The sequence below is a fragment of the Barbus barbus genome (assembly GCF_936440315.1).
Source record: "Barbus barbus genome assembly, chromosome: 38".
NCBI classification, from domain to species: Eukaryota; Metazoa; Chordata; class Actinopteri; order Cypriniformes; family Cyprinidae; genus Barbus; species Barbus barbus.
In genome coordinates this window covers 17244811-17263078 of record NC_136716.1, presented here as the reverse complement: position 1 = coordinate 17263078, position 18268 = coordinate 17244811, and the positions used below count along the sequence as shown (strand labels likewise).

Sequence of the window (18268 nt, the reverse complement as noted above, 5' to 3'; positions counted from 1 at the left end):
TCTTCACAAAGTGTCATAATTGCTAAAGGGTTTTATGTAACAATGACGTGCAAGCTGAATCTTTTTCAAAAGCCTTGAGAGCATACATTGTACTTTTTCTCTCAATATACAATTATTCTAGATATATAGGGACCAGAATCCTTGAGCAAAAACCTATAAGATATTCTCCTGAAGTCTCAGTTTTCTTTAAGATGAAGTGTCTCTGAGGCCTCTGTATATTGCTCTAAACAAATAGTCCCCTAAAAAAAACTCTGAAACACACTTGCTACAAATCAGTTGATGAGATTCAACACCTGAGTTGACAAAATGTCTGTCGCTCAGAGGACGTTAGACTAAAATTAATCTAATTGAGAATGCAGTGTTAACAGCACTCACAGGAGTGATTTGTGTCTCTGTCACGGCTGCAGATGTGAATGGAATATAATGTACTACTTAGAGGTGAGATTGGACAAATGAGGATTTGATCCAAAGGGTCCGGCCTCACATCGCTCTTAAATAAGCACTCATTGTGTTATATAATGATGTTATGAAACGGATAGTTTGGACTCTATAATCTGATTGGATGAACCACACTCAAATATATATTTAATAAATGTATATGTTTATAAATAACAATATGTGAGTTATTGCTCTATCCTCGAAACAATCTTCTTTTCTTTTCATTTTTTAGGTATAAAATGATCTCCGAGTTCACCTGGCCCAACCACGACCTCCCCTCTGATAAGGAGGCGGTGAAGCGTCTATTGCAGGGTTGTGGGTTCGATCACGACGTGGCCTATGGCAAGACCAAAGTGTTTATTCGCACCCCTCGAACCATCTTCAGCTTGGAGGAGCAGAGAGCAGAGATGGTGAAGAGGATTGTCCTCTTTCTGCAGAAGGTTCGAGCTCAATACCTCAGACTTTCTATGTGTAGCTTAGGCTTGGTGTATACTTATATAAATATATTAGTGCTGTCAAAATTAGCGCGTTAACGCAGGCGATACATTTTTTCAGTTTAATGTGTTAAAAATATTTAATGCAGTTACGCAGCTAGTGTTGGCCACCCCACTCACAACTGCTGCCTCTGTCTCTTTTTTCTTGCTAATTTAGTCACAGAACTAAAGAACAGACGTTTCAGACGCGCACTCCACTTCACCTCAGTGCCAGGCGCAAGTCAAATAAGCGCGGAAACGCTACTGTACTGAACTCGGCGCGCGCTCTTCAATTGCTCGCACAAAGGTGCCGAAGTGGTTCAGAAAATGTAAAGTGAGTTGAGAGAAAGCACGATGCGTGTCAGATCCGCGTCATGTCGGCAGCTCTTAAAGAAACAGCAGCCAAAATAACCTATTAACCCAGCTGCTGTGATGTCTGTTCATCAAAGAACAAAAGAAAAAAAAGGAAATCAATAACTTTTATAGCTTTAAGGATTCATCTATATTTAATTTAGAATTTAGTGTTTGATAACTTTATTCAATTTTTGTATATTTCCTACTTGCTGAAGGGCACAGGTAGCTAAATTTGACATTGGTTATAATGGGTTTGTGAGAAAATTGTTTAAAGTTCACTTAAATAATTTTTATTAAAGTCTAATAAATATTAAAATTAATAGCTCTCAATTATACTGTAATGTTGAATGCCAATAGTCAATGGTTAAATATTAGGGAAAAAATAACTATTTTATAGAGGCATCAGTAGTATTGGCCTTCAGTCATAAAAAAGATGCCATTAATCAAATATTAGTTAGCTTCACTATCACTTGTTTAATATTTTGTTGCCTTATGCAATGACATGCAGACATTTTTAGTTCTGACTAAAGGGTCCAAATATACTTTTTGGGCACCATATAAATAGATATGCATTTGGAAATCGAATGTCCTCCCACAAAGTGCAAAATTCTTGCTTGCTCCTATGAGTCATGATAACATTCTTAGACCTCAAGACTAACCTCAGCTAACCTTATTAAATAAAGTTATTTATTAATTTATTTTCCTTATTAAAGGAAGTTTTTGAAAGAAAATGTTGAACATTGAAATGCTTTTATGCTCACCAAAACTGCATTTATTTGATTAAAATACAATAAAACAGTAATATTGTGAAATGTTATTACTATTTAAAATAGCAATTTTCTATTTTATTTATTTAAAATATAAATCTTTTATAACATTTTAAATGTATTTACTTAAATTTTTGATCAATTTAATACAGCTTGCTGAATAAATGTATTTAAAATCTTACTGACCCCAATCTTTTGAACAGTTGTGTATGTGAAATTCCTCACTAAAATCACAATGGGACCACATCCAATTTTTCTTAAGACATTCATCATATTTCATTTGGTATTTGGCTGGTTTTCAATAATTAAATCTGATCAGGAATTTCTTGAGACTTCATTATGGCACTTACTTAATCAGCTTAAGAGACAGCAAGATGCCATATCCGCACCACCCTACGTTCCTGTGATTCATTGACACCATTACTTTTCAACAACAGATCTCACACCACAGCAGACTGAACAACAAGGCAAAAATAGAACAATATGGCACCCAAATCCCACCACCTCACAGCATTTTCTTATTTTGTCTGTGTAAATACACAACACGCAGTACTTTGTGGCATTTTTAAAGGGGCTTTTCCACCTTTATTTTTCCTCAGGAGCATGAGAATACTTTGAATGGCAGATTTATTGACTGCCAGTGTCATTTCACTGTCACACAAAATGATTGTGGGTTCTTAGTGTAAATTCCCCACTCTCAATTTACTGTCTTCAGTGACTGACAGTTATTAGAAATCAAAGCATCTATTCATTCTGTCAACTCCTGTCTGCGCATGGAGTGTTTTTTTTTTTACCACTCCCCCGTTGCAAGATCTTATTCGCTATTTCAAAAGATGTTATCAGGCAGTACCCGTTATCGAGATGCTTTTAAACACAAACTGACATGGTTTTCCACCACGCTTGTGTTCAATATCAAACCCTCAGTTCTAGGCTCAGTTTTTCTGTCTCATAGTCTCACCGGACTGCTACATTCATGAGCAGACACATATCAAACTGTTAAATCTGTGCTCTTCCTGAATCAGAGATTGATTGTTTGATCTTTTGTATAGATTCAGAGCTGGATAAAGGTGTCATCCTGACACAGGTTCATCTTGGGTTCCCTAAGGGGAAAAAAAAAGTATTTGTGGGAATGTTGTCAGTGTATTAATCACATTGTATACCTCCAGGCAATAACCGAGCGTCCCAGCAGAGCTGATTTCACTTGTGTCGATCTTTTGTAAGTGACAGGCGCTAATGTGTTATTTTACTCAAAAAAACAGCTTATGGTTGGCCCTAGACACTGAAACCATTCACATGTGTGTCTTAAGGTTTGTATCATCTTTCTTTCACGCACAATCCCTTTATCAGCATATGGCAGACTGGTTTGACTTGTGCCAAGTCTGCCAGTTTTGCCAGCGGTTCCAACATTTGTGCCAAAGGCTCCCAGTGAAGCCAATTTAAAAATGCTACTGCTCGTTTCTATGAATCTCCTTGTTTGTAGGCCTTTGAGTTCTGCTTCCTCTTATTCTTTGTCTCTCATTTCTCAGTGCATAGCTCATGGGGATGCATTTATCTTTCATCTTTCTCAAGCTCGTAAACCAAAAGAACCCTCAATCCCCCAATCAATGCTCAGTTATTCTTCACCTCCCACTTTCTCCTCACTGATTTCCTGTCTGTCTCACCCCACCACTCCTTCACAGATTCCCAGCCATTTTTCTGTGCCATTGCCCCCTCACTCCACTGTCATTTCTAAGCCGTTACGCTTTAGCACTTCTCCCATAGGTGATGAAAATACCCAGGATCCTCTGCTCTGCCAGCTAGCTCCTTTGGGCAGATGCAAGATGCTGTGCTGTCTCTCGTTGTACAACCCTCTGTTCAGTTCATAAGCAAGATGTGGCTTTGAATGGAGGTGATTTGAGGCAAATCGGATCAACTGTACAAAACACAAACATCGAGTGACTACATTCTTCATGAGTTTCCTCCCTTTTAATTAATATTCAAGCCTCAGCATCCACATCGATCGGCCATGTTAGTTGTGGTTGCTGTTTTGAGAGAAGCTCTCTGTTTATTTTATAGACTGAATTAAATCCCATATCACTAATTTCTGAACAGATTTAAGACTACTTTCCAAACACAATGTGGATTTTATTGCATTTGCTGAGGCAAACAAACGCTCAATGCACAGAGGTGTCAGACTCCCTGTATAAATCTCCTATATTTTCTCCCATAAATCCCTTATGCCTCCTCTAGGATTGTTTGTTTTTGCTCAGATCTTTTCTGTAGCATCTTCTTCCTTTTGCTATGTCGGATCGCAGTGGTAAGCGAACACTATTTTACAGAACAATTAAGCACCTTTTACTCAGCATGGTCAACTGGGGCTTTTTTCCCCCCATTTTATACTTGTCATATAGGTTTTTTTTTTTTATGTACGCCTGGTTTTGTGATGTACGATTGCAATATCCCCATCCCGACGGCTCAGGAGACAACAGGGACATGCCATCACAGGCAAAGTGGCAAATGGAAATGTACTGCATCTAATGAAGGTGCTTTACCATTCTGTCCTTGAAAAGAGCTGTTTCAGATGTGCTCAACGTCATTCATCTGGGCAGATAATAAAGGAATATATCAAAATATCTTTACCGTACTTTAGGAGTACAGAGTAGAACTATTTTTTGAATTTTTAAAAGGAGATACACTCTGATTCATTGAATCAGTTGTTGACTCGAGAACAGCCACAATCGCATTAGTCAAATTTGCAAATGAGTCATTGAGTGCAATTAGTTCATTCACAAATTGGAAAATTGATTTCTTAATTTCAGAATAATGAATAACTATGTTTTATAAAATGTAGTGGAGTAAAAAGTATATTATGCTGTGAAGTAAAACGTTTCCCAGATGGAAAAAGAAAAATTCTTTACTTAACTTTAACTGAACTCAAATTAAGTATTGTCTTAAGCCAGTAAACAGCCACCTAGCAATCACCCAGAAAACCTTCGAAACCACGCACATAACAACATGCTGCAAACATGCTAAAATATAAGCAAATGCATAGCAGCACCCTGATTTCGCACCACTCGCATTTTATTCAGAAAATATAAACATTTTGAGAAGTATTGCAGCAGTCAAATGTAAAGCCAGTGACAGCTGCAAAAGGAGCCTTGCTGTTATTTGGCTGAGAAAGTGGCAGCACCCCAACATCTACCCCAGACACACACACTCACACTGGTCCAACAATCTGCCAGAGGACTCAGAGAAGATGGAGGCTTCCATCACCAAGTCAATGGTTTGCCAAGCACATGGTATTGATTTATGAAAATGGCTCCTTTCGTATCTTCCTCCCCCACCGTCTCATGGGGTTGTCTGTGGTTAGGATCTTTTGTGTATGCGTTTAATTCTGTCACATACCCTGACTGCGATTCTGTCCTGCCAGTGTGTGAAATAGTGTGTGTTGAGGGATTGTGGGATTTGCCTGCCTGCTTCTCTGATTAATGATAAGTCACCTCACATTCTGTCAGCCATCTGTAATTGCCTTTTGACACCTGATGGCACATCTGAATAGATTCTGCTAGAATTTCTTTGTCCCGTTTTAGGCAGGGTGAGAGATTCAAACAGCATCTTTTTATTCATTTTTACGTTTCACCTCAAAGAAGCTGTTTGCACAGCAGTTACAGTCATTAAAATACGTAGATCTTATCCTGTCACACTCCTGTCAATTTTTTCGGCAGCCCTGAAAAGAAAATTAGAAAGGAAAAAGTGCTAAACAATGGGATTTGATTGAAAAAATTATGCTTTATTACATGAGACTTCTTTGTCTTAGCTTTCTCCAGTTTGGCTTTGATGAGTATGGAAATCGCTGTGAAGAGGTGGTATTGTGCTGATCAGACGAGATGACTGGGGGAGGGGGGCGGGGTGAGTTGAGGTCTTGTTATTGGCCTGATTTACCCACATTCCCCCGGGTGTTGTCTACTACCACTATCCTCTCTAAAAACAAACACACCGTCTGTCCGCCCCACTGTTTTAAGCATTTCCAATGTCATCAGCATGGACGGTGCGAAAGTGCAGTCAGCATCAACTCTCTAAATGAACATAAACACAATTTGAACAGCTCAGGCTAATTTTACTCAGACATTCTGCTATATTGGTTGTGATTGAAATGTTGATTTTTTGTTAGGGACATTTGTAATATTAGGTATTTATGCAACCTGTTTCCGCCACTGAATCATTTTTTTTAAAAAAGGTAATTGCAAATTTTTATCTCACAATTCTGACTTTTTTTCTCGCAATTTCGACTTTACATCTTGCATTCCGACTTTTTTTCTCAGAATTGTGAGATATAAACTTGCAACTCTGACAACATATCAGTCTTTTTTTTTTTTCTCCTCAGAGCTGGACTTTATAACTTGCAATTACGAGTTTATATCTTACGTTGTGGTGGGAAAAATTCTGGGTCAATGGAAAATATTTGGGGTGGGAGGAAAAAATATTTTTCCAATTGAGTTCGGACTGTTTACTTTACAGCTCGCAGTGGTTCATACAGCTCCGTATGTTCACATATGTTCACAATGGAGAGGTTCATAGAGTTTTATTTTGAACTTGGACTCAAGTATAAAGAAATGCATTCAGTTCTTAGTTCAAGGCACGGTTTTGGGCTTAATGCTTTAAAACAGTGACATTGGAGGACCAAATTCGATAATAATAAAAGGTGATAAAATTATTAGGCCAATATTAATAACCTTATTAATAATATTACTAAGCAGAAGCCCAGAATATGAATGCAACGCCCTGCACGTAAGCTTTTTCTCCCCCATAAAATGCTTAAGGTAGGCTAATGATTTTTTAATGGGGAAGAAAAGGCTTAATATGCAGGGCATTGCGTTCATATTCTGCTTTATTAGTAATATTATTAATAAGGTTATTAATGTTAGCCTAATAATTTTTATCAGGATTTATTATTATCAAATTTAATGTCTGTTTTGAAACATTAAGCCACATTAGGTGTTTTAGAATGTCCCAAAACCGTGCCTTGAACTAAGCACTGACTGTATAACTATTACTTTGAGTCCAAGTTCAAAATAAAACTCTATGAACCGCTCCATTGTGAACATACAAGCTGTAACCACTGCAAGCTGTAAAGTAAACAGGAAGAGTTAATCCGAACTCAACTGGTTTTGCGAGGGAACGCAAAAGTTTTGCGAGAGAACGCAAAACATTTGAAAAATATTTTTTTTCCTCCCACCCCAAATTTTTCCCACCAGAATGTCCCTTAAAGGGCTCCGTAATATCTCATAATTCTGAGAATTTTTTTTTTATTAGCGGAAACAGGCTTAAATAGATATTTTCAACAATTATTTGGTAATTTGATATGATGAGAGTTGTCTGCTGCGTTACTCTGAAATTATAAATATTATAGTTTACCCTTAAAAATCCATGGCTAAGTGTGCATTGCACACAGTGTATAAAGATAGTTTTTTTCTGCATTTACTCACTGTAGATGTCTTGTAGTCAAGAATTAATTCAGAATCGTTTTCACCCTCTTCAACAGAAACAGTCTAAAAACATCTGTTTAGCCTGACAAAAACAATAGGTTATGCAATAGGCATTTTCTTTATTATGTAATATGTAAATACCCTTTGACAGTAAAATTGCAAATTATCATCAGCTTCATTTCTACCCACTTTGGAACCAAAAAAAGATTAAAGCACATTTCAAACCGTTTTAAACCCAAAATGCAAATCTGGGAAACATGCAGCATTGTAAAGATTTGAAATTTACCCTTCAACCTCTGTTTAGCAATGCTAATTATCATTATGCGCTCGATAGTACATTATAATTGATGCCTAATCAATAATATCAATGTTATTCTCTGAATTGCGCTACATTTCTTTCAGACTGATTGATTGGTTTGTGTTTAGAAATGAAAAGTGTACATGTACATCACATCAGTTGGGTGATGTAGGACCTCTGGTAGCAGATTTGCTGAGTATGAATGTGGAGCCGTTTCAGTTTCTTCACTCCTCTGCATTAGTCATACGGTTAAGTTACGTAATGGGTTCAGTCACAGTAGCACAGCAACTCAAAGGCAAGTTCTTCCTTGAGGTCAGTGCTAGCACACAGGCAAAGACTAGAGACCATGAAGGGAGACTCGCCCACACTACGGTTCTGATTTGTATGTTATTTTACACCGAATTTTAAATTTAATACAGTGTAATGCATGCATGAGGCATCTGTGGTGACACTGTGGCCAACAAAATCAGCATTCTCATAATATTTACAGTACATTAAAACAGTATTATAGAATAGGATACTGGAATTGATGTCTTTGGACATCACTTCAAGTTTAACCATTTTTATGATGGCATATTTGCCAGACATAAGGCATCTTTCTCTTCTTCCCACCTGAGTCAATGTAAAGTGGGTTCAACATATGGTAGGGATTTTTGCTGAATACTGAGCCACTCAAACAGCTCGCCAGGGGTCCATTATCATCTATTATTGATGTCTAAGACAGGCCTTACACCCTCGGAAATGCACTTTGGGTGCCACAGATCAGATTATATGTATCATTAGCTATATTCCTAGCTATATTCCACACAGGAGCAGATGTGTTATATATGGCATCATGGTATACTATATCTCTACCAGGGGTATTCTCATACACAAATAAACATCATAAAATTGCTATATTTAGACTTGAAGTAACGGAAATACTTGAAATTACATTATGCATCTGGATGGAAGAAAAATGGGAACCGTATTCAGTTACAGCTAAAAAAATAGACTTTATCAGGTTATCGTACATTTTTGTACCTTTTTTTTTCCTTTTAAAGATTTTGTCTTAAATTTAAAATGTATAAAAAAAAAAAAAAAATTAATGTCTCATATTTATTGTATAGCAGTATTTTAGTCAAATAGAATTTAAATTTAGTCAATTTTATTTGTCAAAAACATAAAAAGCAATTTCTGAGTAAAAATTGTTTGTCTTGAGAGAGTCCATATTGTGATATTTAGATTAGGGTACAATATTATGATCTTTCACACTCTCTTTCTGTCACTCTTTCACATAGGTGTGGCGTGGGACACTGGCCAGAATGCATTACCGCCGCATGCGTGCTGCCCTCATCATCATCCGGGCATACAGAAGATACAAGGTTAAGTCGTACATCCGCGAGGTCAACCGACGCTTCAAAAACGTGCGTGGCATGAAGGATCACGGCAAACATGTGAAGTGGCCCACACCGCCCAAGGTCTTGCGCAAGTTTGAGGAGGCACTGAGGAACATCTATAACAGGTCAGAGTTACAGAGGACAGGAAATGGACAGGCTCACTGGTGCTCTGTGTGACTCATGGGGTAGTCATTTATGACTCCAGCTGTGCTGCATTAACGTCAGCCGTATGGCGGGGGACACAGTCTGGCCTAATGTTACCATAACAATGTAATGTCTCTGACTCACTCCTGTGCTTTCAGCTCTTTATCATTGTTGGACAAGGAAATGTTATTTCCCTTTCAGTCGGTCACTCCGAGTCACGTCAGGTGACCGACGAATTGGGATCTTGCTTAGAGAGACCAATCCACTGCTAGTGTAACTAAACGAGCCAATGCACATTGGCATGCGATTAATGCACCGGGTGATGGTCACGATCGCTGCCTCTCATGTCTGGGCGTTAAGCACGCTGAGGTGGCTTTCGTGGACGAGTCATGCTCCCATTGCGGGAAAATGACCGTTGCCGAGTTGCGGACCAGACTCCGTTTCCTGCAAAGGGGCGGGGTACCCGTGCCTCTGCCTAGATCTAGGGCTCCCCCTGGCAGCAACCTGAATATGCGCTGCACCTGCTGCCCACTTATACTCACGCTGTGATCAGCGGCAGCTGGATGCAATAATCGTATGCCAATGTGCATTGGCTCGTTTAGTTACACTCGAAGTGGATTGGTTTCACTAAGCAAGATCCCAATTCGTCGGTCACCTGACGTGACGTCACGTCTCCGTTCCTTCCTTCAGGGAACGAGGGTTACATATACGTAACCGAGACATTTGTTGCTATACGCTTGTGTATTTCTTGGGTCTTTAAGTAAGGAATGGCTCTCTTGCGTTCAACATGGCTATTGTTGCTGCCTGAAGCACTTATTGCTCTTTGGATCAAAGTCTTGTTGAAGATCTATTCACAAGAGCTTTAACACAGCTCTGACCCTGAAAACGATGTAGAAAACAACCCAAAAGTAAAAAAAAAATTCATATTTAGATTTCTAGTCACACAGCTAATGTATGACATTGTTTGGTATTTAATGGCATTTTGTTAAAAAAGTAAGCATTTTTTCAAAACAAATTATATTATCAGCATAACAGCTTGAATGAAACATCTACCTGAAGTTAACATGGATTTTATTTGGTTTGCCCCCTTTTACTTTAATGCAAAAACTGCATGAAAAGCTAATACATAGTTAAATCATGAAAATGTAAAATTACAATATATAACAAATTAAAACAATCAAAATAAAGGACAAAAAGCACTCTAAACACTGCTAAAAACAAGTTATTATATATTTAAATATTTTTGTTTGTATGTATGTTGTGTGAAAACTATTCCTTTAACTTTATATCAGAGTCGTGAACATGCAAATATTTAAGTTATTTTTTATTTATTTAATTTTTTTGAGTGGGTATTCTCAGGGGGTACTTTTTTTTTTAATCCCAAATTTCCAATGTGGTTTCAGTATATTTATGTGGAATTCATGTTGCAGGCAATGGCTTTGTGTGTATGATATTTATTTAAATATATTTTAGATGGTGGGCATGGACGCTCATTAAAGACCTGTCTCCAGAGGAGATGGTGCAGATCAGGGCTAAAGTGGCCACATTAGAGTGTCTGAAGGGACAGAGAGCAGATCTCGGCCTGCAGAGAGCCTGGGAGGGCAACTACCTGGTTAGTGTTTAAAACCATCAGGTTTAAAATAAATGATAATACATTTAGTTTACATTAACACAACATTTTTTCTATTCTTAGAAAAAGGACAGTCCTGGGACAGCGTCTTCCTTTACTCTTGTTTCCAGTGATCTGCAGAGGAAAGATAAGTTCATGAGAGTCCTCTTCTCCTGCAATGTCCGCAAAGTATGTCCTTCATTATATTCAGTAATATCAGATGCAATATCAGATGTTTGCTTTGCATGTAATGTTAACCTATGCAATATTATTGTCTCAATAGATCAATCGCTTCAATAAAGCAGAGGATCGAGCATTGCTCATCACTGATCGCCACCTCTACAAAATGGACCCCATCAAGCAGTACAAGCCCATGAAGAGCATCCCACTCTATAATGTAAATATCTACCTTTTTGATATCATAAGTTGCATTCACACAGCAGCAAAATATAATTGTCAGTCATATTTGTAGTGAAAATGCAGTTTGATGTTTAAAGAGAGTGACAATCACATTCTTCAATTCCAGAAGTCACAACTGAATTTTAAGAATGGTTGTAATCAAGAATGTATTTGTTGATTATTCAGATTGTAGTATTGCAACACAGTTTACAATTTCAGATATTTTCCTCATAGTTAAATCAAACTGGATTCTGTATATTTCCTTCCGGGGTTTACAAAGTCTATTTTAATCTGTAAACCTGAAACATTTCATCCTGTGCTAAAGCTGGTAAAACATCTAGTGTTTTCATTCATGGTCACTTTACACAACATAACTTTACACTAAATTATCCATTATCCAATTATACATGACAATTGATATCCTATCCATTTTGCTTGAAACGGCTGTTTTTTTTACTTTCTACTCATGTATTACTAGAATGTAAGTCTTTACTGTCACTTTTGATTAATATATTGCATCCTTGCAGCATAGAAGTATCAATTTCTTTTTACAAAAATATCTTACTTTTGAACTGCAGTGTAGGTTGTTTTTTTATATAAATAATTAAGGTAACACTTTAGTATAGGGGCCAATTCTAACTATTAACTAGCTTCTAATTAGCATGCCTATTATTAACATATTGACTGTTTATTAGTACTTATAAAGCGCATATTCTGCATGATCATATTCTATAATTCTTATTCTTAATCTTACCCAATACCTTAACTTAACAACTACCTAACTATTGATAAGCAGTAATTATGAGTTTATTAAGGCAAAAGTCATAGGTAATATTTAGTTAATAGTGAGAACTGGACCTTAAAATAAAGTGTGACCATAATGATTCTAATTTAACTCTAGTAGAGGGAGAATGTAGTTATGAAAGTGACTCAAAAATATTTATTGACATGGTTTAATTCAGGGGTGCCCAAACTCGGTCCTGGAGGGCCGGTGTCCTGCAGACTTTAGCTCCAACTTGCCTCAACACACCTGCTGGGAAGTTTCTAATATGCCTAGTAAGAGCTTCATTAGCTGGTTCAGGTGTGTTTAATTGGGGTTGGAGCTAAACTCTGCAGGACACCGGCCCTCCAGGACAGAGTTTGGGCACCCCTGGTTTAATTTCTTCATCCAACAGAAACATTAAAGGGTTTTATTGCTATGTACAGTGGGTTGAATAAGAAATAACGTATGTAAGTAAATCTCTGATTGCTTTCTGAATGATGGAAAAGAGCAGTTAACATCTCTTGATTTGGGAAAGGTCAATGCCCAACTGAACCTCTCCTGCCCCTCACATTTATTTATTGCTCCAGTGTCACAGAATGCACAGATCAGGGAAATGGATAAAATGATTTATGACAGCTAACACATCAAAGACAAAAGGATATCAAGGACACTGATTGCATTATTAAATGGTTGGGCAGGAACCGTATCCTAGAAAAAAACATTACTGAGATATTATCCCAAAAATAAATACACACCATGTTAATCTCTCTCTCTCCCCCCGCCCCAAACAATTCACTCTGCAACTCCGCTACGCTCCTCCTCCTTCATCCGTCTCCTTCTCCACCGTTGTCATGCCAACATCCCAGGGGATGGGGTTGTCATGGTGACGGAGCGGGAGGGGAGATCAGCTGATGTCTAGTATCGTTCCGGCATGTGCACAAATTTGCCTCCTCGGTGTGTTCCTTCTGCTTGGGCTTGTGTGTGTCTTCACACTCCTGTAGGCTTTCTTTGTTTTCATCCCTTCTCTCCTGTTGAAGTCTCTATTTTCTCTTCATAGATCTCTTTATGATCACTTTATTTTCCTGAATGCTGTTTGTTTGGGTCAGTTATCTCGGCATGATAATAAGAAATGATAATAAAATTGCCCAGTATTACTATAGAAAGGGAAGAATATATGTAACTTATAGCAGTGGTTTCCAATCTGAGCACCCCCCCCCCCCCCCAATATACAGGATATATGCAATAATGACATTGAATTTATTTCTTAGAAAAGCACATTTGAGTTAATAGTAGTAGAAAGTTAAGTTAGGATGCAGAAATTTGTTCATTAACAAAAACTATAACATCTGTAAAACTTGTAACAACCTAATTTTTATATGGTGAAATTATTCTGACTGTTTGAGTTTTATTCAAATTAACCTTTGTTCCTCCATAGTAGCACACATATTTAGATCATGATAACCAGAGTTAAAACCTCACGTATTAGCACCAATACCATGGTAAAAATGCGACATGGTTTTATGGTATAACTATATGGTTTCTAGGTATTTGTATATAAAACAGTGTTCTAAAAACTTTATGCACAAACGCTATAGCTTAAAGGCAGGGTATGTTATTTTTCAAAAACGTTTTAGAAAACTGAGTCGGGGCCGAGTACCAAAACAATCTTGTAGCCAATCAGCAGTAAGGGGTGTGTCTACTCGTGATATGGAGGAGAGAGCGTTCAGTGAACAGCCGAGCCGAGCGACAGAAAGATAGAGATGGCGGATAAAAAACAAAAGAGGAAAACGATTGAGGAACGATAAGGCAAGAAGTAGGACCCGTGTATATATCGGATCAGCTTTCCAGCGCTGGAGAGAACTCAAGGAGCGGAAGGCGTGCGATCGGATGCCGAGGTTGCTTTGTTTCTACACCGGACTTGCTGCGATGCGACAGCTAAAGTCTGCCTACACTGGGCGCGTGTATTTCAGACGAGAATGTTGTTGTTTAAAACTCAAATCTGCGGTTTATTTATAAAAACGGCACCTATTTGAAAATGTGCTACGCTGATTTCGGAGACATGAGCTCCACGCGATCACTGGGCGCTCAGTGCTCATGTACCCCGAAGAGAGCATAACCTCGGCTAGTCCTTCTGACATTTGCCGCTGGCTCTGATGTCTCTGTAGTGGATAAACATAAGATATAATTCGTTTTGGGTAAATCTTAACAGGTAATCTTTGGTCTTTATTGTATTGTTCTATTTATATGTTTAAATGAAAACGAAAAGAGGCAGTGCAGTGTTTGATATATCTCGTCTGTAAAGAAAGTGAGGAAGATTGCAGCAGCCAAGGTGAGCTGACTGACGTTAGACGTCAGAATTGACCATATGCACGATTACTTCCTGGTTTTGGATAAGCCAGCTCTGTCATTTCCGGTCAACTGTACTGTGCCATAAGGGAGCGCCCTTTGCTCGGTTTCTCTACATAATCCATTCACAATTTGGAGAAAAGTTTTGTTTGTCTAAGAGGACCAAACGTCCACGTATAACATTTCAGGGATGACAAACATGAATGTTAAATTTAAGCGAGTGAATCCGTTAAATCATGCCGCGAGTCACTGCTATGATTGGCAGTGGCAACTGGATGAATCATCTGACGAGCCGATGTCAAAATAGAGCTCAAATTCAGACTAAAAAAACTACAGCAGCAACAAGTCTGTGTTGGATAAAACTTAAACATGTAGTTATAAAACATTTCAAAATATTGAATGCACTATTTAATTGCTGTACCAACTTATTTAATTTGTATTTAAATATGTAGGTATTTAAATAAGCAGCATAGGCTGTTGTCTGTCCTTATTTATAATTTTTTTAAATGACAAGTGAAGTCTACTTTTATTTGTGCACTCACAATATCAACAAAAACAATGTGCTTTTATACTGCCGTCTCGTCTCGAACAGGAGCGCTTCACAAAAATGAACCAAAACTAGCGAATACATGCCTCACAGACATGATAAACATATCTAGGCTATAGAAAGCTTTAAATTACTACTTAACGAAATAAAACAAATCGAAGACAAATACGCTTTCATTATACGCTCTTCAACTTCAACATATTTCCCTCTGATGCATTATGGTAATTATACCTGCTGGGGCTTTGCGGCAAGCTTTTAGCCTATTGCGTGTGTTTGAACGCAGAACGCCGCTCTTGATAATTGCGGTAGCACGGTCTCGTGTTGTTTCCACCAGCGCAGCAATTTTTTTTATTTTCATCACTAATTGATGGATGTCTAAAATATAAAAATAAGGAGAAGCCTAAAACATGAATGAAAAGTGAACCTTTAATAAAGTGAATTTTACTGCATTTTACTACAGAGTTGAGAAACAATAAAGGCTTTAAAATTTTATAAGATTTTAAAAATGTGTTCATGGCTGAAGATAAGATGTTGATTATGGAGAATAGCATTATGATGTCGTTTATGAGATTAGCCTAACTGCCAAAACAGTTAAAATAGTGTTTATTTGTCAGCATTAAATGTACAGTTACATGAGTACACTTTTCTGGGATTAGGCTACCAGACTGTACATATAAATGTATATGTTCTTTAATAACATAAAACAGTATGTTAAATCCGCTATCATTATTTATGGTGTTGCAGTTATTTTGTTTCTCAGTTTCTGATAAGAATGAGGCAGGAGAGGTTTCTGTGAGAGTCTCTACCTATATATAGCACATATAAAATGAGCTTCACCGGAAGATTACGAGCTGGCTTATCTTTATCCGGAAGTTCTAAATAGCGCTCCGTGCATATGGTCAATTACCGGACTTGCGTCGTTCCATCTGTGGGAATTCACACTCCCAAGTCTAACTCGTGAAGTCCGAACTACGAAGGATGCAAGGCAGAAGTTTGCGTACTTGGTATTGAGAAACACACGCAGACCTACCGTTAAGTCACCAGACTATTTGCCTAATCTTCTCAGTACTTTAGACCGCGATGGAAACGCATACAGCAACAGGTCTGGGGGAAAAAAAAGTTCCTGGGACATATTGTTCCAGGTAATGCCAGTGGAAAAGCGGCTTATGTTTCACAGAACTAATCGTTGCCTGGGTTGCGTAGGCTACATATACGTGGGGCGGATCAATCGAAATTGTTTTGGCGATTTCAAATATCAACACTGGCTTCCAGAAATTGCTTACCCTGCCTTTAATCACAAAAATACAGTAATTATATTCCATTACTCCTTTAATACACATTAATAATATAATAAAATTCTATATGAATATCCCACATTTCTGACACAATACCATGGTACCATTAGTGTTACTACAGTGAATCCATGGAAAATGATGGCGATTTGTAGATTGAAAAGCCTTCTGACTGTATTGTTGCGCACAGTGTTTCATCTGGATTGAAACTTGTGTTCTTAGCTGAATTAAAGCGCTTTACACTGGATCTCACAGCGTTGTTGTTTAGTGCTCGCGTGACTGAGACTCACCAGCGAGTAAACACATCTACTCTAGTAAACTCACGCTGCGCTGCCGTTTGAACTTTGAGCCAAGTGGATAAAAGCTCTTTGTGTCGCGGTTCAAGTGAATAGCACTGTTTCGTTCCACTATTGCCACATAAACATTAAATAGAACATTTATCGAACTCTTGTTATCCTTTTATCAAAGGAAAATTATACCACAATAATTATTGTTATCGTTTTACTGCCCAGCCCTTCCTCATCCCCCCTCCCCCCCTTTATTTTACTCTGATGCCCCTACCCCAGGTTGGGAATCACTGCCTAACAGTTGACAAAATCCCACTGCATGATTCTTACATAATGAATATTTTATCTAAAACGCAGGAGCAATACAATTCCTTCAATCACATCCAAACACAGGAAGTCAATGGTAATGTGACTCATTCCCGATTAGAGAGACCAGGGGTGCCTGATCCATATTTCCACAAGCATTATGTACATTTCAGGATATCACAACCTGTTCTGGCCTGGTCATCAGTGTCATGTTTGACTCACATTTGTCTTTCGTTACGGTTCTTTAAATATTTACTCATTGGTGACAAATTGGTCATATCTGGCTTTTCGTAATGACTGTATTATCAATTGGTCCTAATTTGGTCACACCAGCTGTCGCATCCTGCATCTTTTATTCTGTGAGACCATCACCAAGGTCTTAGATGTGGTAAAGGTGGTTTCCATCCAGCCAAGCTTTATTTTAAGATAAATGAGGGTGAGATAAATGGTATTGACAGTGTGGTGTGGAGTCCTTGGTTTCTTAATCTATTCAGCTAGTGATTTTTGCCCAAGAAAACTGATCCATGGGGGATTTATTTTCCCCTAGCTGTTTTACCCTAGCCCAGACTGTGTTCGCTGAACCCTAACCCTAGAGATAAAGAGGATGAAAGACAAAGAAATTTTACCTCAAGGAAACTGCATCACATTTTTAAGTGTTTCATCTTGAAAAGAGCAGTTTGTGTATGGAGGCTTGCTATTGTTTTTGGGTCAAATATGGAGATCTGGAAGTCTAGTTTTAAAATGAGGTCTTGGAAATTTAATCTGTTTATTTATGATAGTTTCAGATATTTCTCAAGAAAGAAATTGTCAAGTGTTGACCATGAAAATGAAAGCTCAAGACTAAACAAACAGCCTAAACAAACTAAATAATTATTTACAGAAATCTTTTCAAACATAAAAAATCATACATTTTTGAATTATGAATGTTTTCTTGTATTAGTTTTTTCCATTTCCATTGACCTATTTATTGATTTTTATTTTCTTTTTTCCTGTGTGCGTTTTTTTATTTTTAAGAGACTTGCTAGACAGTCTCTGTAGGGGTCCTTTCTTTGCCTGTGTTATGTTTTTCTTGTTGCAACATTTATTATTACTTTTTTATTCTTATTCATTCATTCATCCATTTTGAAAATGAAATTTAATTTATATATTGAAAGAAATATAATCTTATTAACTATTGAAGTGCTTGTCTGCATGGCATTTTAAATGGCTTTTTGCATATAATAGAACTAACATAACCTCATTGGCTGATACAGTCTGTTCTGACACCTGTTTGAATTAAAACTCAAGGTCCCAAACACCAACCCACCACAATCAAACATCTAATAACCCATGTTATCGTGACCCCCATGTTTATTTATTGTTTGAACAGTGTTTTTATTGTTAACTAAACTAAAACTTTTT

The 18268-nt window shown here is 37.6% G+C and overlaps 1 protein-coding gene across 1 annotated transcript in view; it reads left to right on the top strand.

Moving 5' to 3' along the window:
* The window catches only part of LOC306857777 (unconventional myosin-Id), a 74255-nt gene that overhangs the window by 33904 nt on the left and 22083 nt on the right, over positions 1 to 18268 (top strand). Inside the window, exons 16-20 of the mRNA XM_079397909.1 lie at positions 671 to 878; positions 9076 to 9299; positions 10792 to 10930; positions 11012 to 11116; positions 11211 to 11324. Coding sequence (XP_079254035.1) covers positions 671 to 878; positions 9076 to 9299; positions 10792 to 10930; positions 11012 to 11116; positions 11211 to 11324 — 790 coding nt within the window. The remainder of the gene's footprint in view (positions 1 to 670; positions 879 to 9075; positions 9300 to 10791; positions 10931 to 11011; positions 11117 to 11210; positions 11325 to 18268) is intronic.